The sequence below is a fragment of the Grampus griseus genome (genome assembly GCF_964374135.1).
Source record: "Grampus griseus genome assembly, chromosome: 8".
NCBI classification, from domain to species: Eukaryota; Metazoa; Chordata; class Mammalia; order Artiodactyla; family Delphinidae; genus Grampus; species Grampus griseus.
In genome coordinates, this window is record NC_139002.1 from 40,853,616 (window position 1) to 40,880,246 (window position 26,631).

The following is a 26,631-nucleotide window of genomic DNA, read 5'->3' on the forward strand; positions in this document are numbered from 1 at the left end:
ATATTTTCTGCCCCAGTCTTGAATTATCCATTTCTCCAAGAAGTGTTGGTTTCTTTTTAGTTAGAAGTGGCATTTAGAGACCACAGTCTGGTGCTAGGAATGCTTATTGCTGCTAGCTTTGCTAGTTTTTCAGTGGACAGAGTCAGGAAAGTGTTTTGTTTTAAACAATTATTTCATGAGTTCATATTGATACTACCAATTCAAAATTAAATTGTCAACAACCCTGTCTATCAGTGGCATGGCACCAGCCCTGGGACCCCCCCGAATCATGTGGCCAGCTGCACTGGGATCCAGCCCCATCCACTGTGGGACAGCAGCCACTGCATGTGGCAGGGCTTGGCAGCCAATTGAGCTGAGAGCCTACCAGCACATCCACAGTAGTTGACCTTGCCACAACAAAAGACCTCATGCAGCCCACATAGGAGGCACCACTAGAACATATAGCCCTGGTGACAAGAGGGTAGTGTGCAGATGGGCTGCATAGGATGTCTCCTACACAAGGCTACTTCTCCAAGACCAGGAAACATAACTGAACTACCTAATACATAAAACAAACACATAAAATAAGGTAAAATGAGGAGACAGAGTAATATGTCCTAAATGAAAGAACAAGACCAAACCCCAGAAGAAGAACTAAGCATAGGGGAGATGAGCAATCTACTCCCATAGAATTTAAGAGGATGATCATAAAATGCTTAATGAGCTTGGGGAAAGAATGGATGAGCAGAGTCATACGTTTTAACAAAGAGTTAGAAAATATGAAGAAAAACCAAACAGAGCTGAGGAACATGATAACTGAAGTAAAGAAATACTCTAGAAGAAGTCAACAGTAGATTAGATGATAGAGAGTAAAGGATCAGTGAACTAGAAGACAGAGTAGTGGAAATCCCAAGCTAAACAGAAAACAACAAAAAAAAGAATTACAAAAAATGAGAATAATTTAAGAGACCTCTAGGCCAACATCAAGCACACTAACAAGCACACTAAAGGTCCCAGAAGGAGAATAGAGAGACAAAGGGGCAGAGAGCATACTTGAAGATATACTAGCTGAAAATTTTCCTAACCTGGGAAAGGAAACAGACATCTAGGCCCAGGAAGTACAGAGAGTCCACGCCAAAACAAATAATAATAAAAATGTCAAAAATTAAAGATACTCATCCTTTTTTATCATTTTTATTTTTTATAATTTATTTTTAAAATATTTATTTATTTGGCTGCACGAGTCTTAGTTGCAGCATGCAGGATCTTTCATTGTGGTGCATGGGCTCCAGAGCGCTCGGGCTTAGTTGCCCTGTGGCATGTGGGATCTTAGATCCCTGACCAGGGATTCAACTCACATCCCCTGCATTGGAAGGCAGATTCTTAACCACTGGACCACCAGGGAAGTCCCAAGAGAGATCCTTAAAAGCAGTGAGAGAAAAGCAACTAGTTATAAACAAGGGAACTCCCATAAGACTCTCAGCTGACTTTTCAGCAGAATATTTGCAGGACAGAAGGAAATGGCATAATATATCCAAGTGTTGAAAGGGAAAAGAGCTTACATCCAAAAATAATCTATCTGGTAAGGATATCATTCAGAACTGAAGGAGAGATAAAGAGTTTTAAAGACAGGCAAAAGCTAAAGGAGTTCATCACCACTAAAGCAATCTTACAGGAAATATTAAAGGGATTTCTCTAAGTGGAAAAGAAAAGGCCACAAATAGAAATTTAAAAAATTATGATGGGAAAAATCTCACTGGTAAAAGCAAAATATAGTAAAGGTAGTGGACTAAGCACTTATAAAGCTAGTAGGAAGGTGAAAAGACAAAAACAGTAAAATCATCTTTATCTATAATAAGTAGATAAGGAATACACAGAATAAAAAGATGTAAAATATGTTGTCAAAAACATAAAATGTGGGGCGAAAGGAGTAAAAATGTGGGGCTGTTAGAATGCATTTAAACTTAAGAAATCAGCAACTTAAAATAGATACCCATACATATTAGATGTTATATATGAATCTCATGGTAACCACAAATCAAAAACCTTTAATAGACACAAAAAAATAAAGAGAAAAGAATCCAAATGAACACTAAAGATAGTCATCAAATCACAAGGGAAGATTGCAAGAGAATAAAAGGAACAAAGGAGAACTACAAAAACAATCAGAAAACAATTAACAAAATGGCAATAAGTACATATCCATCAATAATTACTTTAAATGGAAATGGACTAAATGTTCCAACAAAAGACATAGAGTGACTGAATGGATAAAAAAGAAAACAAGACCTACATATATGCTGCCTACAAGAGACTCATTTCAGATCTAGAGACACGTACAGACTGAAAGTGAGAGAATGGGAAAAGGTACTCCATGCAAATGGAAATCAAAAGAAAGCTGAAGTAGCAATACTTAGACAAAATAGACTTTAAAACAAAGACTGTAACAAGGGACAAAGAAGGGTATTACATAATGTTAAAGGGATCAATCCAACAAGAAGATATAACAATTGTAAATATATATTTACTCAACATAGGCACACATAAATACATATAGCAAATATTAACAACATAAAGGGAGAAAATAACAGTAATACAATAATTGTAGGGAACTTTAACACTCCACTTATGCCAATGGACAGATCATCTAGACAGAAAATCAATAAGGAACCATTGGCCTTAAATGACACATTAACCACATGGACTTAATTTATATATATATATATATATATATATATATATAATATATAGAACATTACATTCAAAAGCAGCAGAATACACATTCTTTTCAGACACACATGGAACATTCTCCAGCAGAGATCATGTGCTAGGCCACAAAACAAATCTCAACAACTTTAAGAATATTGAAATCATATCAAGCATCTTTTCCAACCACCACATTATGAGACTAGAAATCAACCTCAAGAAAAAAACTGCAAAAAACACAGATGTATAAGTTAAATAATATGCTACTAAACAACGAATGGGTCACTGAGGAAATCAAAGAAGAAATAAAAAAAATACCTGGAGACAAATGAAAATGGAAACACAATGACCCAAAATTTATGGGATGCAGCCAAAGCAATTCTAAGAGGGAAGTATAATGATGTAAGCCTACCTCAGGAAACAAGAAAAACCTTTAGCCAGACTCATCAAAAAGAAAAGGGAGAGGGCCCAAATAGATAAAATTAAAAATGAAAGAGATGTTACAACTGATACCACAGAAATACAAAGGATCATACGATATTACTATGACAAATTTTATGTCAATAAAATGGACAACCTAGAGGAAATAGGTAAATTCCTAGAAACTTATAATCTCCCAAGACTGTATCAGGAAGGTAGAAAATATGAACAGATCAATTACCAGTATTGAAACTGAATCAGTAATCAAAAAACTCCCAACAAACAAAAGTCCAGGACCAGATGGTATCACAGGTGAATTCTACAAAACGTTTCAAGAGTCAGTATCTATGCTTCTCAAAATATTCCAGAAAATTGAAAAGGAAGGAATGCTACTGAACTCATTCTACGAGGTCAGTGGAACCCTGATACCAAAACCAGACAAAGATACCTGCCAAAAAGAAAATTCGAGGCCAATATCACTGATGAACATAGATGCAAAAATCCTCAACAAAATATTAACAAACTGAATTCAACAATACATTAAAAGGATCATACACCATAATCAGGTAGGATTTATCCCAGGGATGGAAGGATGGATGGTTCAGTATCCACAAATCAGTCAATGTGATACACCATATTAACAAATTGAAGAAGAGAAATCATATGATAATCTCAGAAGATGCAGAAAAGGCTCCTGACGAAATTCAACATCCATTTATGATAAAAACTCTCAACATAGTGGGTATAGAGGGAACACACCTCAACATAATAAAGCCCATATATGACAAACCCACAGCCCAACATCATACTTAATGGTGAAAAACTGAAAGCATTTCCTCTAAGAAAGGAACAAGACAAGGATGCCCACTTTCACCATTTTCATGCAATTGGAAATTCTTTTACATATTGGAAATCCTAGTCACAGAAATCAGACAAGAAATTTAAAAATTCAGATTGGAAAAGAAGAAGTACAACTGTCACTGTTTGCAGATGACATGATACTATATATAGAAAATGCTAACACCACCACCAAAAAACTATTGGAACTGATAAATAAATTCAGTAAAGTTGCAGGATACAAAATTAATATACAGAAATCTGCTGCATTTTTATACATTAATGATGAACTATCAGAAAGAGAAATTAAGAAAACAATCCAACTTACAGTTGTATCAAAAAGAATAAAATACCTAGGAATAAATCTAACCAAGGAGGTAAAAGACCTGTTCTCAAAACTATAAGACACTGACTGATGAAAGAAACTGACAATGACACAAACAGATGGAAAGATATACCGTCTTCTTAGATTGAAAGAATTAATATTGTTAAAATCACCATACTACCTAAGGCAATCTACAAATTCAATGCAATCCCTATCAAAAAAAATTGGCATTTTTCACAGAACTAGAATAATTCTAAAATTTGTATGGAAATACAAAAGACCCCAATCTTGAGAAAGAAGAAAAAAGCTGGAGGTATCATGCTACAGGAACTATCCTACCAGGCTACATTAATCAATGAAATATGGTACTGGCACCAAAACAGAGACATAGATCAATGGAATAGACCAGATAGCCCAGAAATAAACCTATGCTTATATGGTCCATTAATCTATGACAAAGGAGGCAAGAGTATACAATGGTGAAAAGCCAGCCTCTTCAGTAAATTGTGTTGGAAAACCTGGACAGTTATATGCAAAAGATCAAACTGAACTACTTTCTTACACCCTATGCAAAAATAACCCCAAATGGATTAAAGACTTAAATGTAAGAGCTGAAATCATAAAACTCTTAGAAGAAAACATAGGGATAACACTCTTTGATGTTGTGTTAGCAATATATTTTTTGAATATGTCTCTCCAGGCTACGGAAATAAAAGCCAACAAAGCCAAAAACAAAACCAAATGGGACTACATCAAACTGAAAAACATTTGCACAGTGAAGGAAACTATCAACAAAACAAAAAGGCAACCTGCTGAATGGGAGAAGATATTTGCAAATGATATATCTGATAAGGGGTTAATATACAAAATATACAAAGAACTCATACAACTCAACATCAAAAACCCAACCTGAATAAAAAATGGGCAGAGGACCTGAATAGACATTTATCCAGAGAAGACATACAGATGTCCCACAGACACATGAAAAGATGCTCAACATCACTAATCATCAGGGAAATGCAAATAAAAACCACAATGAGATATCACTTCACACCTGTCAGAATGGTCAAAAAGACCACAAATAACAAACGTTGATGAAGAGGCTGAGAAAAGGAAACCCTCATGCACTGTTAGTAGGAATGTAAATTGGTAGTGCTGTTATGGAAAACAGTATGGAGGTTCCTAAAAATTTTTAAATTGAACTATCACATGATCCAGAAATCCCACTTCTGGGTATTTTTCTGAAGAAAAAAAAGCACTAATTCGAAAAGACATATGTACCCTTATGTTCATGGCAGCATTATTTACTATAGCCAAGATATGGAAGCAACCTAAGTGTCCATCAATAGATGAATGGATAAAGAAGATGGGGTGTGTGTGTGTGTGTGTGTGTGTGTGTATACATACACACAGAAACACACACACAAACAATGGAATATTACTCAGCTATAAAAAAGAATGAAATCTTGCCATTTGCGACAATATGGATGGACAGAGTATTATGCTAAGTGAAAAATCTCAGAAAAGGACAAATACTCTATGATTTCATTTATATGTGGAATCTAAAAAAAAAGCAAACATAACAAAACAGAAACAGACTCATAGATACAGAGAACAAATTGGTGGTTTCCAGAAGGGAGAGAAGTGGGGAAATAAGTTAAGGGGATTAAGAGGTACAACTTCCAGTTACAAAGTAAATAAGTCACAGGGATGTAATGTACAGCAAAGGGAATACAGTATAATTGATAATATTATAGTAACTTTTTATGGTGACAAATGGTAAGTAGACTTATCATGGTGATCATTTTGTAACGCATAAAAATATCGAGGCATTATGTTGCACACCTGAAACTAATACGATATTGTAAGTCAATTATACTTCAATAAAAAACAAAAGAAAAGACAATATTAAGGTACCCATCAAGGTTTTTACTTAATCTCATTCTTTTTACCTATCTTCTTTCTCTCATGATGACATTTCTCATGCTCAATGACATCACCATAATTAATCACCTATCTGAATGTTCACATATCTGAAATACATGCCCAAGTCTCTGAATAACACCAACATTGTTATTATAATCACATTACAATTATGGTCATTCAAACTAATTTAATATTATTTTGTCTTTTTGTCCTTTGGATTTATCCCACTAGGCATAAATTAGTATATGTAAAGTCACTTAGAATAGTTCTTCCCTGTGCATACATGCTCCCAACTGGATACACATATATGTTCATCTGCTTCCATTTACTTTCAAATTTTAGACTTGCTTTTTTAACATTTAATTTTGTTTTATATTATATGTAAATTATCAATGTTAAATTTACAAAAAGTTATAGTCAAGCTTAGCTTCTGTATCTTTCTCTTTCATGTATTCCCTTTTTCTTCAGGTAACCTTTTTTTTTTTCAGTAATGTTACATTTTATCCATCTATTTTATTAATATTAACATACTGTATACACTCCCCTCAACAGGTTATTTCACTTAACATTATATCCGGGGTCCCCAACCCCTGGGCGGTGGAACAGTAGCAGTCCGTGGCCTGTTAGGAACCAGGGCTGCACAGTGGGAGGTGAGCGGCAGGCAAGCAAGCGAAGCTTCATCTATTGCTCCCCATTGCTTCCCATCACTCACATTTCCACCTGAACCATTCCCCCTCCCCTCCTCGTGGAAAAAGTGTCTTCCATGAAACCGCTCCCTGGTGCCAAAAAGGTTGGGGACTGCTGCATTATATCAATAGTTCTCAACTGAGGAGGACTTTGTCTCCTGGGGTCATTTCACAATGTCTGTAGACATTTTTGGTTGTCACAGCTCGGGGGAGGGATTTTCCTAGAACCTAGTGGATGGAAGGCAGGGGAGTTGCTAAACATCCTAAAATGCACAGGATAACCCCTGCAACAAAGAGCTATCTGACTCAAAAGGTCAATACTGTTGCTGCTTTATATCATGAAGACCATGCTACAGCAGTACAGAAATACTTCTCCATGGATAAATGTATCATAGTTAACTCAATCAGTCCTCTATTGACTTGCATTCCTATTTTTGCTCTTCGAATGACCGTGCAATGAAGAGCCTTGTGCTTGTGTCTTTTCACATTTTTGCTAACATATATTTCTGTCCCTAGAATTGGGATCGCTGAAACAAAGAAGTGCTTATATGGTTTTGTGAGATACTTCCCATATTCCCCTACCTATAAGTTTGATTACTTTGCCTTTCTATAGCAGTATTTAAGAATGACTGTCTTCCCACAGCCTTGCCAACAGAGCATGCTGTAAAACTTTTGGGTTTTTGGCCAAGCTGATAGATGAGAAATGTCATCTCAATGTATTTTAAATTTTTCTTTCTCTTGGTATGAGTGAGGTTGAGCATCTTTTCATATGTTTAAGAACCATTTGCATTTCTTTTTCTGTTAAAACTATATAAGTTCATTCTTCTACGGGTTAGATGGTACTTTTTTCCCTTTATTTTGGGAGCATGAGGATACACATTGCAAATGTTTTCAATTTTGTCATTTATCTTTATTTTGTTTATGGTAATTTTTTTTTGCCATGCAAAAGATTTTATTTTTATTTTCATGTAGTTGCATGCATCAGTCTTTTCCCTTATTGTTTCTGGATGTTAAGTCATAGTTTAGAATATTTTCTACATTTCCAGATTTTGGTGATCACGCTTATTTTTTTTAAAAAAATTGAATTTAAATGCTTCTTTTTTCTTACATTTACATCTCTAATCCATTTGGAATTTTTCCTAGTATATTATGTGAGGAATGGGTCCCATTTTATTTTATTCCACATGGCTCTCTATTTATTTCAATGCTACTTTTTAGCAGACCATCACTTCTTTACCGATTTGAGAAGTCACTTTTACTGTATACTAACTCTACCTATGCAGATAGTATATTTCTGGCTTTTCTATTTTGTTCCATTGGTTTATCTATCTTTTCATGCAACAACATCAAAATGTTTTAATTACAGAGGCTTTATAGTATTTTTTTCCTTCCAGTTTTCTTGAGACATAATTGACATAAAGCACTGTGTAAGTTTAAGGTGTACAGCATAATGATTTGACTTACATACATCATGAAGTGATTATCATAATGAGTTTAGTCAACATCTATCATCTCATATAGATACAAAATTAAAGAAATGAAAAAACATTTTTCTTTGTGATGAGAACCCTTAGGACTTACTCTCTTAACAAATTTCACATATAACGTACAGCAGTGTTAATTATATTTGTCATGTTGTACATTACATCCCTAGTACTTATTTATCTTATAACTGGAAGTTTGTACCTTTTTACTACCCTTCATCCAGTTCCCCCTCTCCCTCCCACCTGCCTTTGGTAACCATAAATCTGATCTCTTTTTCTATGAGTTTGTTTATTTGTTTGCTTTTGCAGTATAATTGACCCACAATACTATGTTAGTTCCTGGTGCACTAACTAATCACTAAATAGTGATTCCATATTTCCATTATATATATTTTAATTGTTTGGAAAAGCTAGGCCTTCTCTTTGTTCTCTTCAGGATTTTCATGGTTATTCTTGATTGTTGTTGTTGTTGTTTTTTTGTCTTTATTGAATTTGTTACACTATTGCTTATGTTCTGTTTTGTTTTTTTGACCATGAGGCATGTGGGATCGTATATTCCCAACCAGGGATCAAACCCGCACCCCCTGCATTGGAAGGTGAAGATTTAACCACTGGACCTCCAGGGAGGTCCCGATTGTTGTTCTTCTAAATTAACTTTATAATCAACTTCTATAGCACCTGACAAAATGATAGCATTTTAAACTGGGGTTATGTTAAAAGTACAGGATAATTAAGGAAGAACTAGTTTCTTCATGATGGAGTCTTCCTATCCAAGAACATAGTTTGTCTTTTTTCATTTGTTCAAATCTACTATTTTGTTTTTCAGGAGTGTTTTAGTTTTCCTCAGATAGGTTTTGAACACTTTTAAAGTTTATATATGTGCTAACCTAAATAGGTTCTTTTTCATTACACTTTTTCACTGTTTTTTTTTGGGGGGGGGTGGGCTATATATGGAGGCCATTAATTTTTGTATGTTAAATTTATAACCTGTTACTTTACTAATTTTCCTATTATTTGAAGTAGTTTTTCCATTCCCTCCTTGGAGATTTTCAGATATATAATTACACTACATGTAAATAGAGGTCAGTTTACCTTTTCCTTTATAATTCTTATAACACAAATTACTTTATCTTAGCTAATTGTATTGGCTAATACTTACAGCACAATGTTAAATAGTAGTGGAAACAGTGATATTCTTGTCTTATTCCTGACTAATAAGAAAGCCTTTAGTGGTTCTCCATTAAATAATATGCAAGCATCTGGCTGCATTCTAGACAATTATTTACTCTTAGAAATAAATTTAGTCAGACCATGGTTGTTCTTATAAATAACTGTACTATCCATCACTTTGGTGGAGATGTGCTTTTTTGAGTGAGAGGAAAAGGGCCGTGCTACGACTTCTGTGCCAGGACGACTTGCCGTGGGAGTGAGCTTGACGCGGGGACAAGCTTTGCTTGTAGTTTATGGTAGAAAAAGTTTAGAGAAGTGTGCCTATAGCATTTTGGGTATTGTTTTATCTCCACCGTATTTGGAAAGCCATACTAGATTCTTTGAATGCCAATTCTTTCCTTTAAAAAGTTCCAGTTAACTTAGTCAAGATGCTAAAATATTTGTGTTCACAGAAGCAGTCATATTAATGGGATAAAAGAGCCTTTCCGGCCAGCAAGCCTGCCCTGACCTTCCTGAGGTTTCAAAGTTGATGTGCTCTTGAAAAGCTTGCCTCTTTCTGCTTGCTTTGTCCTGAGCCTAATCTACAGTCTGAACAAGTGTTTCTCTGTAAAAGACTTCCCTTTCCTCATTTGCTTTTTATTTCCCACAGTTGGGGCCATTTGTGAGCTCCTGAACTACCAAACAAAGCAAAGTAACTCTCAAAGATGTTGTGTTCAAAATGGTAATTGAAATGCCTAAAGAAGTACAATGGATTCAAAGCAGGAGGAAACCTGAGTGTGGGAAGCCTCTTCAGAGCTGGTTTCAGTGCTGCTCACCACAAACACTTTGGGTTTTGCAGGCTCGTCTAAGCTAAGTCTGGGTAGATGCCAAGTCCAGCCTTACAAAGGCTCATGGCATGAAGTGTCCATGGGGTGAGTTGGAGGGTAAGGCCTCTGTCTTTTATTAGCACCAATTAAATCCTGAATTACTGAAAATTCTGTCCTGCCTCTGTTTGCATTTCAAAACCATACTTAAAACATTCTACAGTTGTGATTTCAAGGATGATGCCTCTTGTATTCTCTCCAAGCTTACAAGTTTTGTTTTTGAATGCCTAAGGAGAAAAATCGTGTGCTTGTTTTCCAGTTTATAAATCTGTACCATATTCATTTCTTAAACTGTATTATCTCTTGTTTCTCAATGAGGAAAATGAGAATCAGAGAAATTAAGGGATGTGCCCAAGTCACAAGGGCAAGGCCACGCTCAAATCTAGGTCTTACAGAGCCAAATTCTGTATGCATTCCATTATACAGTTTCCATGTGCACTTAAATTATATACACAGTAACTATAAATGTACAAAACATACATGTGAACAAACATGTGTGCAAATATTATGTACCTTGCAATACAGAAATCCTAATTTACCAAACACATAACTGACATGACCATTCTCATTTCAGGAACATTAATCAGGGATTATTCTGAACAGAAAGTTCCCTGCTGGGTTTCCCTGGTGGCACAGTGGTTAAGAATCCGTCTGCCAATGCAGGGGACACGGGTTCGAGCCCTGGTCCGGGAAGATCACACATGCCGTGGAGCAACTAAGTCCATGCACCACAACTACTGAGCCTCTGCTCTAGAGCCCGCATGCCACAACTACTGAAGCCCGCGCGCCTAGAGTCCGTGCTCTGCAACAAAAGAAGCCACTGCAATGAGAAGCCTGCGCACCACAATGAAGAGTAGCCCCCGCTCACCGCAACTAGAGAAAGCCCACGCACAGAAACGAAGACCCAATACAGCCAAAAATAAATACATAAAATAAATTTATACATTAAAAATAAAGAAAGTTCCCTGCTGCCTTTAAAATTGGAATCCATTGTTAAGAATTGATTTACTCATAAGTTGTCAGGCACGGATCTATTACATTCAGTGAAACTTTATCATTATTATTTTTTTAACAGAAAGTCTCACAGTAGAGTTGGCTTGCTGCCTTATTTCATCTATATAATTGCACTTGTTCCAGCACTGTCTTAGCCTAAATATACAAGGAAGCTTTGGGCCACTGCCTTTTTCACCTGCTAAGAGGGAGATGATATTAAAGGAAACAAAAGAAAACCCTTGATGAGGGTGTCCCTTGAAAGACCCTCGATCCAGGGATCATGGAAAGGCATTAGCAAAAGTGATTTGTTTCTACCCTCCATCTCCTTTTAAGCTGGTGCAAAGTGGAGGAAAAGGGTAAGACAAAATCCAAATCTTCAAGTTAAAGCTTGCTTTGTAAGAAAGGAGGCCAGTTAGGAACTCCCAACATCACCTAGAGATAAGAGAGGAATGGAATCCCCATGGCCGTCAAGGGCAAGGCTAACCCAGGAACGCACATCACAGACCACCCAGCCCCAGAGAATAGGGACCCGCTGGCTGGAAGACTTAGCGGCCAATCTAAATTAACTGCCTTGTGGGGCTTAAGAAATGTGGAAATGATCTGAAAGAGAGTTTTAATCTCAGGTTTGGCTGTGGAGCATACAAATACAAGCTGATTTTCATATCTTTATAGATCAAAGCAGGACATGAATAAGAAAAGCATATGAAAATCACAAAAGCACGTATCATAAGTCCCTGAATAAAATCGATGTAATTTTTAGATTATTATTTGGGCATGAATATCTCTGCTGCCTTTCATGAATAACAGTAAAAGCCACACACATAATATTTTATAGTTAGGTATATTATTACAGTTTTAAGTTGAGAAAAGACTACAATAATAAAACCTACATGTGTCTGACACGTCACAGCTCTCATGATATCGCATAATATCTTATTTATTCTTACAATAACCCCTGAGGTATGTAAGATCTCACTTGCATTATGTTGGAGAAACTGAGTCTCACAAGAGATAGAGCTTCCTTCTGTGGTAACACAGTCAACCACTGGTTAAGTGCTGACTTTGAACCTGGGTCACCTGATTCAGGGTCAGTGCTCCTTCCACTAGACCAAATACTTCCCCTAATGAATTAAGCTGTATATTTTATATACATAGACATGTAAGGGAAAGTTCCTAAGATGGTATCTGATTTTGAGAAGGAAGAAGTGGCTTTGTATATCTACCTGTGTACACCTAGGGTGGCCACCTAACCTGTCTGTGCCTCAGTTTTTCACTGGAAAAATGAATGTAACGATAAAACTTGATTTAACTACTCCCAGAGTGTCAGGGAAATGAAGCTTAGAATGAGGCTTGTTACGTGCTATTATGCAAATAACAGGTGTTATATATTAATTTTCATCTCTTGGTCTTTTGGACGAGCCAGGCTCTAGATTTATTTAAATTTGCAATGAAGATGCAGCAGCTCATATGGGTTTGGTAGCTATATGGGGAAAGTTTTTAAAATTTGTCATTTCTCATCCTTGGTAGTGTGTGTCTCTGTAGCTCATAAGCTCAGTGGGTGGCAGGGAGGGCTATAAAGAGGTTGGGGTATTTTGCTCTCTTCCTAGTGTGTATGACCAGCGATGAAACATTCTAATGGCCATAGGCGGTGCCATGTTTACGGGGCAACCACTTAAACAGTGTCCCCCTCATAACTAGTAGAGCCAGATGAGCGTCTCTTCCTGCCTTAGAATAGGTAGCAAAGATTTAATCCTACTTTTGCGAGGCAGCACGGTGTAGTGGTTGAGAGTGCAGAGCAGTCTCTAGAATCCAACTGCCTACATCTAAACCCTGATCTACTCAAGTTACTTAACCTCGTTTTGCTTCAATTTCCTTATGTGTAAAATGGGGATGCCAACAGGGGATTCTTTTCCTATTTCCAACGTAATAAGCTATCACAGATTTAGCAGTTTAAAATAACACCCATTTATTATCTCCTAGTTCTACAGGTCAGAAGTTTGCGTATAGTGTGGCTTAGAGTCTCATAAGCCTGAATTCAAGGGGTCATCAGAGATGTGTTCCCTTCTGGAAGCTCTGGGGATTAATCAGTTCCAAGGTCACTCAGGTTGTTGGCTGCATTTAGTTTCTTGAGGTTAAAGGCACGAGGTCCCTGCATCTTTGCTGGCTGTCAGCAGGATCCTCTCTCAGATCCTTAAGGCTGCCTACATTCCTTGCTGTGTTGCATCTTCCATATTCAAACTAGCGATGATGTTTCAAATTCTCTCATATTTGGAATCTCTGACTTCCCCTTTGCTGCATCACTTCCGACTCCAGCTGGACAAAATCATCTGCTTAAGGGCTCATGTGATTCGACTGGGTCCACCTAAATAATCTAGGAGACTCTCCCTATCCTAAGATCTGTATCCTTAATTACATCTGAGTGCCCCTTTTGCCATGTAACATATTTACAAATTCTGACGACTAGGACAACATAGACATCTTGGGTGTGGGACGTGGGTGCATTCTGCCCACCACAAATAGTACCTGCCTCATGGAGTAATTGTGAGAGTTAAGTGAGTTTGTTTGTTTTTGAATATAATATAAACACTTGGGTTTTTAATCTATTTTAAGTGTTTCAGTCCATTATAATAATTATTCTTTTTGATGCTCAAATTATCCCATCTATGACCAGTGGAAGGCAGTTCAAGTTGTCTCTCGTCACCTTCTAACAAGATTCCACTAGGTTTTTCTGGCAGGATAAGATGCCCAGGCTCCTGCCCCAAACCTGGAATCAGCTATTTCTATGAGGAATCCTGGTTCCTTTCCATGGGAAATGGTATGTAGAGACCACAGTCTGGGTGCTAAGAGTAGAATCTCTCTTCAAATGGATTTGTGGTGCTCTTGTATGTTTGGACAATAACTTCATCCTTCTCAGCATCTCATTATTCCTGTCCCTTATGAACCTCTGGTCTCACCTGGATGTTCCCACTTCCCTTCTTATTTATAACAGCCAGTGTTCCTGTGATTCCTCACCTTTCTGCCAACCAGACTGTCCCACTTCTCTTAATTTTTTCATTCTTCTCATCTAAGCCAGACACCCTTGCTCATCTCTGACCTTCTACGACAACAAGTGGGGAATACTTCCATAATGCTGAAGAACAGTGGTACCCTTTTTCACAGATTATTTCTATTTTATAAAAATTTCTTGAAGGGAGCTAACTTCCTATTTGCTATCCAGGACTTTGGTAGGCAAACTTAACTCTTTCTTAACCCAGAACAACAGTGCTTTGAAACACCATGGCAGCAGCCAGCCCAGTCACCAGAGCAGGGAGGCATCAGAAAACCAACAACCCCCTCAGGTATGTATGTTTCCTAGGAAGCCTGGGTGACTGCATGTTGAAATTTTTAACTAGAGTTTCCGAGTAATGAAAATATTGAGGAGTTAGTTTACCTTAACCATTTTTGAGCCACCTACCCACTTAAAACATGATAAATACTAAGGGGCTACTCTCTGAAAAAATATACATGCACACCAAAATATACCAACAATTTCATAAGCTTCAAGGATCTGCCAGGGACTCAAACTATCTTGAAGAGTCTAATTTGTTTGCACAACTAGGTTCTGATTTGCATCAGGTTGTTGGAAGCAGCTGGATGTGGAGGTTGGGAGGGGGTGTGGACAGAAGGGAACATAGCTGGAACCAGGGTGTTGGTTTTAAATTTCTCCACTCAACATTATTCATGCTCTGGTCTAGACCAATGAATGTTATTTCTGGTGCCCGTCATGAATTATTTGCTACCATTCCACAATATTATATTTGTAGAAATTGGAAGTCAGCTCTTAATAACTTGGGATAATTCTTGGAATACAGAAAGCACTCAAAAATGTTGGCTGGTTTTAGGCAAAGAAAAGACTGTCAAAGAGCTGTCAAATGTGGCCAACCCGGGAGGGACCATCAGGAACCAGGAAAAGCTCACTAACATACTCTGGGTCTTGTGTGCTTACAGAGCTCTTGACAATTTCTATATGGTTCATCAGCATTGACAGTGCCTTAATGGATCATCTCTCACTTTCTACCCCAAGACTAGTCAGATGGTTTCCAAGATGGTTCTCCACTAAAGGTTTGGGATGCAGCACTGGATAATCCCTTTTTCAGAGCACTGTCTCAGGCACTCACTTATTTCTCACAACAACCTGTGGGGCAGTCCCCATGATACAAATGCTCAGAGACATTAAGTGATAATGGTAATAATAATAGCAGTAGTAGCTACTATTTATTGAGCATTCATTATGTTTCAACCTCTTGCTATTATTTTTTTGTTTAATTAATTTATTTTTTTATTCAGCAGGTTCTTATTAGCTATCCTTTTTATACATATCAGTGTATACATGTCAATCCCAATCTCCCAATTCATCACACCACCACCACCCCCCGCCCCGCTGCTTTCCCCCCTTGGTGTCCATACATTTGTTCTCTACATCTGTGTCTCAATTTCTGCCCTGCAAACCGGTTCATCTGTACCATTTTTCTAGGTTCCACATATATGCGTTAATATGCAATATTTGTTTTTCACTTTCTGACTTATTTCACTCTGTATGACAGTCTCTAAATTCATCCATGTCCCTACAAATGACCCAGTTTCGCTCCTTTTCATGGCTGAGTAATATTCCATTGTATATATGTACCACATTTTCTTTATCCATTTGTCTGTTGCTGGGCATTTAGGTTGCTTCCATGACCTAGCTATTGTAAATAGTGCTGCAATGAACATTGGGGTGCATGTGTCTTTTTGAATTATGCTTTTCTCTGGGTATATGCCCAGTAGTGGGATTGCAGGGTCATATGATAATTCTATTTTTAGTTTTTTAAGGAACCTCCATACTGTTCTCCATAGTGGCTGTATCAATTTACAATCCCACCAGCAGTGCAAGAGGGTTCTGTTTTCTCCATACCCACTCCAGCATTTGTTGTTTGTAGATTTTCTGATGATGGCCATTCTAACTGGTGTGAGGTGATACCTCATTGTAGTTTTCATCTGCATTTCTCTAATAATTAGTGATGTTGAGAAGCTTTTCATGTGCTTCTTGGCCATCTGTATTTCCACTATGGAGAAATGTCTATTTAGGTCTTCTGCCCATTTTTTGATTGGTTTGTTTGTTTTTTTAATATTGAGCTGCATGAGCTGTTTATATATTTTGGAGATTAATCCTTTGTCGATTGATTCATTTGCAAATAGTTTTTCCCATTCTGAGGGTTGTCTTTTCATCTTGTTTGTAGTTTCCTTTGCTTTGCAAAAGCTTTTAAGTTTCATTAGGTCCTATTTGTTTATTTTTCTTTTTATTTCCATTACTATATGAGGTGGGTCAAAAAAGGTCTTGCTGTGATTTATGTCAAAGAGTGTTCTTCCTATGTTTTCCTCTAAGAATTTTATGGTGTCCAGTCTTACATTTAGGTCTATAATACATCTTGAGCTTATTTTTGTGTATGGTGTTAGGGAGTGTTCTAACTTCATTCTTTTGCATGTAGTTGTCCAGTTTCTCCAGCACCACTTACTGAAGAGACTGTCCTTTCTGCATGGTATACCCTTGCCTCCTTTGTCATAGATTAGTTGACCATAAGTGTGTGCATTTATCTCTGGGCTTTATATCCTGTTCCATTGATCTATATTTCTGTTCTTGTGCCAGTACCATATTGTCTTGATTACTGTAGCTTTGTAGTGTAGTCTGAAGTCAGGGAGTCTGATTCCTCCAGCTCCATTTTTTTCCCTCAAGGCTGCTTTGGCTATTCGAGGCCTTTTGTGTCTCCATACAAATTTTAAGATTTTTTGTTTTAGTTCTGTAAAAAATGCCATTGGTAATTTGATAGGGATTGCATTGAATCTGTAGGTTGCGTTGGGTAGTACAGTTATTTTCACAATACTGATTCTTCCAATCCAAGAAAATGGTATATCTCTCCATCTGTTGGTATCATCCTTAATTTTTTTCAACAGTGTCTTAATAGTTTTCTGCATACAGGTCTTTTGTCTCCCTAGGTAGGTTTATTCCTAGGTATTTTATTCTTTTTGTTGCAATGGTAAATGGAAGTGTTTCCTTAATTTCTCTTTCAGAGTTTTCATCATTAGTGTATAGGAATGCAAGAGATTTCTGTGCATTAATTTTGTATCCTGCAACTTTACCAAATTCATTGATTAGCTCTAGTAGTTTTCTGGTGGCATCTTTAGGATTCTCTTTGTATAGTATCATGTCATCTGCAAACAGTGAAGTTTTACTTCTTCTTTTCCAATTTGTGTTCCTTTTATTTCTTTTTCTTCTCTGATTGCCATGGATAGGACTTCCAAAACTATGTTGAATAATAGTGGTGAGAGTGGACATCCTTGTCTTGTTCCTGATCTTAGAGGAAATGCTTTCAGTTTTTCACCATTGAGAATGATGTTTGCTGTGGGTTTGTTGTATATGGCCTTCATTATGTTGAGGTAGGTTCCCTCTACGCCCACTTTCTGGGGAGTTTTTATCATAAATGGGTGTTGAATTTTGTCAAAAGCTTTTTCTGCATCTATTGAGAAGATCATATTGTTTTTATTCTTCAATTTGTTAATATGGTGTATCACATTGATTAATTTGCAATATTGAAGAATCCTTGCATCCCTGGGATAAATCCCACTTGATCATGGTGTACGATGCTTTTAATGTGCTGTTGGATTCTGTTTGCTGGTATTTTGTTGAGGATTTTTGCATCTATATTCATCAGTGAGATTGGTCTGTAATTTTATTTTTTTGTTGTATCTTTGTCTGGTTTTGGTATCAGGGTGACGGTGTCCTCATAGAATGAGTTTGGGAGTGTTCCTTCCTCTGCAATTTTTTGGAAGAGTTTGAGAAGGATAGGTGTTAGCTCTTTTCTAAATGTTTGATGTAATTCACCTGTGAAGCCATCTGGTTCTGGACATCTGTTTGCTGTAAGATTTTTAATCACAGTTTCAATTTCATTACTTGTGATTGGTCTGTTCATATTTTCTATTTCTTCCTGTTTCAGGCTTGGAATGTTACACCTTTCTAAGATATTGTTCATTTATTCCAGATTGTCAATTTTATTGGCATAGAGTTGCTTGTGGTAGTCTCTTAGGATGCTTTGTATTTCTGTGGTGTCTGTTGTAACTTTTCCTTTTTCATTTCTAATTTTATTGATTTGAGTCCTCTCCCTCTTTTTCTTGATGAGTGACTAATGGTTTATCAATTTTGTTTATCTTCTCAAAGAACCAGCTTTTAGTTTTATTGATCTTTGCTATTGTTTTCTTTGTTTCTATTTCCTTTATTTCTGATCTGATCTTTATGATTTCTTTCCTTCTGCTAACTTTGGGCTTTTTTTGTTCTTCTTTATCTAATTCCTGTAGGTGTAAAGTTAGATTGTTTTTTTGAGATTTTTCTTGTTTCTTGAGGTAGGCTTGTATAGCTATAAACTTCCCTCTTAGAACTGCTTTTGCTGCATCCCATAGGTTTTGGATCGTTGTGTTTTCATTATCATTTGTCTCTAGGTATTTTTTGATTTCCCCTTTGATTTCTTCAGTGATCTCTTGGTTATTTAGTAATGTATTGTTTAGCCTCCATGTGTTTGTGTTTTTTTCCTTGTAATTGATTTCTAATCTCATAGTGTTGTGGTGAGAAAAGATGCTTAATATGATTTCAATTTTCTTCAATTTAATGAGGCTTGATTTGTGACCCAAGATGTGATCTGTCCTGGAGAACGCTCCGTGCACACTTGAGAAAAAAGTGTAATCTGCTGTTTTTGGATGGAATGTCCTATAAATATCAATTATATCTATCTTGTCTATTGTGTCATTTAAAGCTTGTGTTTCCTTATTAATTTTCTGTTTGGATGTCTGTCCATTGGTGTAAGTGAGGTGTTAAAGTCCCCCACTATTATTGTGTTACTGTTGATTTCCTCTTTTATAGCTGTTAGCAGTTGCCTTATGTATTGAGGTGCTCCTATGTTGGGTGCATATATATTTATAATTGTTAAATCTTCTTCTTGGATTGATCCCTTGATCATTATGTAGTGTCCTTCCTTGTCTCTTGTAACATTCTTATTTTAAAGTCTATTTTATCTGATATGAGTATTGCTACTCCAGCTTTCTTTTGATTTCCATTTACGTGGAATATCTTTTTCCATCCCCTCACTTTCAGTCTGAATGTGTCCCTAGGTCTGAAGTGGGTCTCTTGGAGACAGCACATATATGGTTCTTGCTTTTGTATCCACTCAGCAAGCCTGTGTCTTTTGGTTGGAGCATTAATCCATTTATGTTTATGGTAATTATCAGTATGTATGTTCCTATTACCATTTTCTTAGTTATTTTGGGTTTGTTTTTGTAGGTCCTTTTCTTCTTTTGTGTTTCTCACTTAGTGAATTTCCTTTAGCATTTGTTGTAGAGCTGTTTTGTTGGTGCTGAATTCCCTTAGCTTTTGCTTGTCTGTAAAGCTTTTGATTTCTCTGTTGAGTGTGAATGATATCCTTGCCGGGTAGAGTAATTTTGGTCGTAGGTTCTTCCCTTTCATTACTTTAAGTATATCATGCCAATCCCTTCTGGCTTGTAGAGTTTCTGCTGAGAAATCAGCTGTTAATCTTATGGGAGTTCCCTTGTATGTTATTTGTCATTTTTCCCTTGCTGCTTTCAATAATTTTTCTTTGTCTTTAATTTTTGCCAAGTTGATTACTACGTGTCTTGGCATGTTTCTCCTTGGGTTTATCCTGTATGGGACTCTCTGCACTTCTTGGACTTGGGTGGCTATTTCCTTTCCCATGTTAGGGAAGTTTTTGACTATAATCTCTTCAAATATTTTCTCGAGTCCTTTCTCTCTCTCTTCTCCTTCTGGGACCCCTATAATGTGAATATTGTTGCGTATAATGTTGTCCCAGAGGTCTCTTAGGCGGTCTTCATTTCTATTCATTCTTTTTTCTTTATTCTGTTCCGTGGCAGTGAATTCCACCATTCTGTCTTCCAGGTCACTTAACCGTTCTTCTGCCTCAGTTATTCTGCTATTGATTTCTTCTAGTGTATTTTTCATTTCAGTTATTGTGTTGTTCATCTCTGTTTGTTTGTTCTTTAATTCTTCTAGATCTTTGTTTAACATTTCTTGCATCTTCTCTACCTTTGCCTCCATTCTTTTTCCGAGGTCTTGGAGCATCTTCATTACTATTATTCTGAGTTATTTTTCTGGAAGGTTTCCTATATCCACTTCATTTAGTTTCTTTTCTGGGGTTTTATCTGGTTCCTTCATCTGGTACATAGCCCTCTGCCTTTTCATCTTGTCTGTTTTTCTGTGAATGTGGTTTTTGTTCCACAGGCTGCAGGATTGTAGTTCTTCTTGCTTCTGCTGTCTGCCCTCTGGTGGATGAGGCTAAGAGGCTTGTGCAAGTTTCCTGATGTGTGGGACTGGTGGTGGGTAGAGCTGGCTGGTGCTTTGGTGGGCAGAGCTCAGTAAAACTTTAATCCACTTGTCTGCTGGTGGGTGGGGCTGGGTTCCCTCCCTGTTGGTTGTTTGGCCTGAGGTGACCCAGCACTGGTGCCTACCTGGGCTCTTTGGTTGGGCTAATGGTGGACTCTGGGATGGCTCATGCCAAGGAGTACTTCCCAGAACTTCTGGTGCCAGTGTCCTTGTCCTCATGGTGAGACACAGTCACCCCCTGCCTCTGCAGAAGACCCTCCAACACTAGCAGGTAGGTCTGGTTCAGTCTCCTATGGGGTCACTGCTCCTTCCCCTGGGTCCTGATGTGCACACTACTTTGTGTGTGCCCTCCAAGAGTGGAGTCTCTGTTTCCGCCTGTCCTGTCAAAGTCCTGCAATCAAATCCCAGTAGTCTTCAAAGTCTGATTCTCTAGGAATTCCTCCTCCGGTTGCCGGACCCCCAGATTGGGAAGCCTGACGTGGGCCTCAGAACCTTCACCCCAGTGGGTGGACTTCTGTGGTATAAGTGTTCTCCAGTCGGTGAGTCACCCACACAGCAGTTATGGGATTTGATTTTATTGTTTTTGCGCCCCTCCTACTGTCTCACTGTGGCTTCTCCTGTGTCTTTGGATGTGGTGTATCTTTTTTGGTGAGTTCCAGTGTCCTCCTGTCGATTATTGTGCAGCAGTTAGTTGTGATTCTGGTGTTCTTGCAAGAGAGAGTGAGAGCACATCCTTCTACTCTGCCATTTTGAACCAATCTCCCTTGCTATTATTCTGTATATGTAAACTCATGTAATCCTCACAGCACCTCTAATGATGTAGGTACTGGTACCCCCATTTCATAGATGAAGGGACTAGGGTGCAGAGAAATTAAGTGACCTGCACCGGCTGGAGGTGACTCAGTTAGTAAATAGAAGAGTTGGGATTAGGACATGGATTTATTCCCTACAAAGCCCAGTTTGTCAAATACTATGCTATTTATATAAAGCACAATAATATCCTACATAAAATCAACAACTCTTTTTACTGAGGCCCTTGTCCAGGAGGTTTTTGTAAAGAGGATGCTTTGTTCTTGTGTTTAGTACGTCTGCATCCTTATAACTTGAAGTCCACCGAACCCTTTTACATTCTGTACTCATGCTAGAGAATCTCAGAGAGGAAAAGGATGTTTATTCATCACCAGATATTGTAGCTCTGAGGCACAAGAATTCTGGGAGAACAGGCCAAAACTGAAGATGAAGGAACGGTTTTCTTGTAGACACAGAGGTCCCTGAGGCTGTGATTTATTTGACATTTGTGAAGTGAAATTCAACAGGTTTTTTATGGCTGATTTGAAGCCCATGTCATACCATGTTTTATGGTTCCAAATGAACAAAGTAGAGAAAAGTTCCCCAAAGAAAACTGAACAGGTGTTTTGGGGGCTACAGGACATTTCTGTTATATGGTGAAGAATCTCCATTTGATGGTAAATCATTAAGTTGCCTCAGGTCATGGGTTGGAGTGTGCTTTAGTGGTTTCTAAAAGAAGCCTAGAATGCCTTTCCTTTCCACAAATATCCTTTTAGTAAAAATGTCCTTGACACTGAGGGCTTTGACTAATTCAGAAATTGCTCCTGTCAGCACTGCCAGAGGAGCCATGGCAGATGTGAGCAGAGGCCTGGACTGGCAGAGGCTGGTGGGTCCTCAGGCTCAAATACACCCAGATAGACAGAATATTGGTTTTCTGATGGTAATAATGTTGGCACAAAAATTTATGCTTTGGAAACTGTTAGTTCTCACTTCTTGAGAAGGTCATGGCCCTGGAGACACAGGGTAACTTGGGAGCTTTTGACAAGAAAATCTCTTGATATCCTAATTTATTAACCTATTGAGCTTGGGCTTGCCAAAGGGAACCTCCAAGTTCACCCCGATTCTCTAATTCCTGAACGGCTCTAGAGACAAGCCTAACTGTACACTAGTCTGAAGTAAGATCAGCAAAAGCAGGATGTGAACAACGTGTACATTCAAAGTCTTGTAATACATGCTTCCATATTAATTTTTTTAAAGTGGGTGCACATCAGTTATCTGGGTTTAAAACTCTGAACCACTGTGACTTCAGGCATGTATTACAGTTCCCTGCACATGGTATGAACTCAAGAAATATTTGTAGAAAAGATGCTGTTGAATGATTTATCATCTGGTCCTAATGAATTTCTGAAATAAAAGTTTCATAGATAATTTTTTTTTGGTTAACATTTATCAGTTGTGTGCTTTGGAGATCCAGCATACCTGCCATTCAGACCCTATTGAAAATGTAATATCTACTATCCATTAATTCATTCTAAAATATTTAATATGTATCTATAACATTCTGGGCACAATGAATCACCATTTAATTCCACTGTTATGAAACTCTGGAGAAAAGTAAGTAATGAATAGGATTCCATGCTTTTATTTGTATTTTATCCAAATACGTCTTATGTTTCTAAGTGGTGCTAAAAGGTTGAAGTTGGATATGTTAAGACACGGCTAATTTAAAAAGTCTAATTTAAATTCCCATTTAAAGTGAATTAGCACTAAAGACTTAGCAATGCTACAAGTGGGTTGTTTTGTATTAGTCTTTAGATTGTGTGATTCATGCAGGATCTCAATCTTGGGGTCTTTTCCAGGTATCTCTATCTTTTGAAGATACTCTGAAGCAGTCTGGATTTAGGTAGGGCCATACAATTTACTGTCTCAACTGGGGCAACTTTGAGTGTGATAATTACACCGGTGCAATAAGTATAAATGGGATTCTCTCAGGCAAATAGGGTCGTATATTCATCCTAGGAAAGGACATGGGTTGAAAGATCAGGAGTTGATACACACGGGCTGCCTTATCAAGTGCATGTCACGTCCCCTTTCTGGGTTTCAGTTTATCTGATGAAAAGTAAAAGGGTTGTACTAAAACCAAAGCTACTGTTTCCTTCAAACTCTGCCACTTTATGCTTACAGTCTCAAAGGAAAGAGTCTCATTATGTTTTTGAAACAGCTTCAAACTGAGAGACAGCTGGACAGACAAATACATAAAACCCTTCTCCTCTCCCCTTTTAAAAACCACACTGTTATAAACGCTTACATCATAGTTGAAATAAATCAACACTTGCTTACTTTAGGGCTGGTAAACTTTTCATCTTCAATACCTGAAGCATTGTGTTGAGAAGGATTCTGAGGCCACATCTGCGCTCAGCAGGAAAGAAACCAAAACAAACAAACAAACAAAGACCCTTGATCCATTAGTGATGGTTTCTGGGGTCATGGGAACAGAAGAGAGAGGCAGGGAGGGTGGGAGGGGTTAGGGGCTGTGTGTGTGTGTGCCAGTCCTCTGCTATAACTGGCTTAAGGTCTCTGGTGCTAAAATACAAAACAAACAAACAAAAATCTCATATGTAGGGTAAATCAGCTCCATATTGATATCTAACACTGTATTAGTCTCACCCAGAGATTTTTTTTTTTTTTTTTTTTTTTGTGGCGGTACGCGGGCCTCTCACTGTTGTGGCTTCTCCCGTTGCGGAGCACAGGCTCCGGACGCGCAGTCTCAGCGGCCATGGCTCGCGGGCCCAGCCGCTCCGCGGCATGTGGGATCCTCCCAGACCGGGGCACGAACCCGTGTCCCCTGCATCGGCAGATGGACTCTCAACCACTGCGCCACCAGGGAAGCCCTCACCCAGAGATTTTTTTCTCCTCTTCCTTGTTCTCAGCGCCCTTTCATGAACACTCAAGTAGCAGAGTAGAAGTGATGGTCCTCAAACCTGGCTGCATGTTAGAATCACATAGGACCTCTGGGGATGGGGCACAAGCTTTATTGGTTTTAACATCCTCCACAACCAGGGGATTTTACTGTCCAGCCAGGATGAAGAACCACTGGCATAGGGTCTGGAACGGGAGATGGGAGCCAGGACACCGAGCTCTCTTGTTCTTTATTAAGGCTGTGTGACCTTGGATATATTACTTAGATTATCTTAGTTTGTAAAATGAATTTGGACTCAGGCATTCTCTAGCTTTAACTTTCTGTGACTAAAGCATGAGGAGGTGAAGAATATCATGGTGAGTTAACTCAGACACTACAGATGTCCTTCTCTTTGTAAATTCAAGGAAAGCTGACTTTGTTGTCAAAGAGATAAATCTTACAGGAAATGATCGGGAAACAAATACACATCACTCTCCCATGCATGAAAAATCATAATTTCTTGAAAGAGGCAGCTAAGTTATGTAATATTGTTGATAGAATCCTTTGTCTAAGCTGTTCTTGCAAATGCTTTTTTTTTAAGTGCTAAAAATCCATGGACATAATTTACTACTTTCAACACATATTTTAATTGCTTGCACCTCTGACTTTAGCAGACTTCTCGGCATTCCCACTATTTAGTAATTTGACATCTTACCTGAGTGACAGCAACATTTGTCCCATCGGTGACTTCCACACTCATATTATAGATGGACCTCTGCTCTGCATCCAAAGGTTTTGCAATGACAATGGTCCCAACGCCCTTCTCTGCGTCAAAAGAGCTGTCAAAATTGCCCCCTGACGAGTTCACAAAAACAACAGGAAATTAGCATATCCGAAAAGTTATTACACATATTGAAGCATACAGCTTTAAAGGGAGATCTTATATAGAAACGTTTTTTGACAGGCATCCCTATTGCTCAATTTTGTACATCTTAAATGGGACCCTTTGTTTTTTAACTTAATTCATATTTCAAAGCACAGCCTCTACAATGCATAACAAATATCACAAAAAAGAATGTATTGCAAAAATCCCCTCAGCACTAATGTTATAGCAGTGAAGCATAAACTGACTCCAGAAAATATTTAGAAAGCCAAAGTCCCTTCAACCCCTTGTGGCTTCTGGGCTAGGAATTTGTAGATCTTTTGCTTTTCCAAAGTATTGATAGATTAAATTCTAGGTAAACAAACAGTCCAATTATTATTAACAAAAATGAGTAGACACTCTGAAATCCATTCCAGGATTGATGGTAAACATGTGGTTGGTAGAGTTCAGATTCCCTCAATTAGATGTCAGAAATAAAGTTATAAATATTAGAAAATAAGAAAAAGCAATAAAATTGAATTTCTTATTAAAAGTTCTCTCTCTGTAAGTTGGGATATTTATAGAAATATATTTTTGCCATCTTGACAGTGTGACTTAACTTCCTCCCCCCAAAATAGAAAGTTTATGGGAGATTTACAAAATGAAATCTGGAAAGAAGGAGATGAAAACATCAGCTATGGAACATCAACTGATAAAATAATCCATAGAAAAGTTTAGAAAACTTTACTTTTCTCCCCCTGAACTAGGTGTAATCCATAAGCTGTAACTGATGTGCCTAAGACAGCATAGACTTTGTGGAAATTACTGTAGGTGTTTCCATCTCTGTGAACCAAAGTGTAGTTTATGATCTTTTTCAAAATGAAAGATTTTTTTTTTTAAGGGGAGAGAAGATACTGGTATAAGTGCTGGAACAATTTTAATTAAGTATCAGTATATGTTCACAAGCTCTATTTACTTTAGCCTGAAATTTCATCATGTCCACAAATTTTGTTCTTGGACAGTAATTTTATTTAACTACAGCACGTAGGGCAATGCATTTACTGAATTTCATATTTTAGAAAAGAAATCTTGGCTTCTCTTTTTTTGCATTTAATTTTGATTATCAGTCAACAATATACAATTTCTATGATATTAGAATTAGAAATGGGCAGATGAGTTAAAGGAAAAGAGAATTTTACCTGAACTGCTGGAATCTGATGTATAATGACATGAAATAAATAATATGGTGTATTTAAAAAAAACCTGGTCATACA

The 26,631-nt window shown here is 37.6% G+C and overlaps 1 protein-coding gene across 1 annotated transcript in view; it reads right to left on the reverse strand.

The window, feature by feature from the left end:
- The window catches only part of FAT3 (FAT atypical cadherin 3), a gene marked incomplete at its 3' end in the record, with an annotated part of 623,227 nt that overhangs the window by 111,012 nt on the left and 485,584 nt on the right, over nucleotides 1-26,631 (reverse strand). Inside the window, exon 8 of the mRNA XM_082661246.1 lies at nucleotides 25,211-25,350. Within this exon, the coding sequence (XP_082517372.1) occupies nucleotides 25,211-25,350 (140 nt within the window). The remainder of the gene's footprint in view (nucleotides 1-25,210; nucleotides 25,351-26,631) is intronic.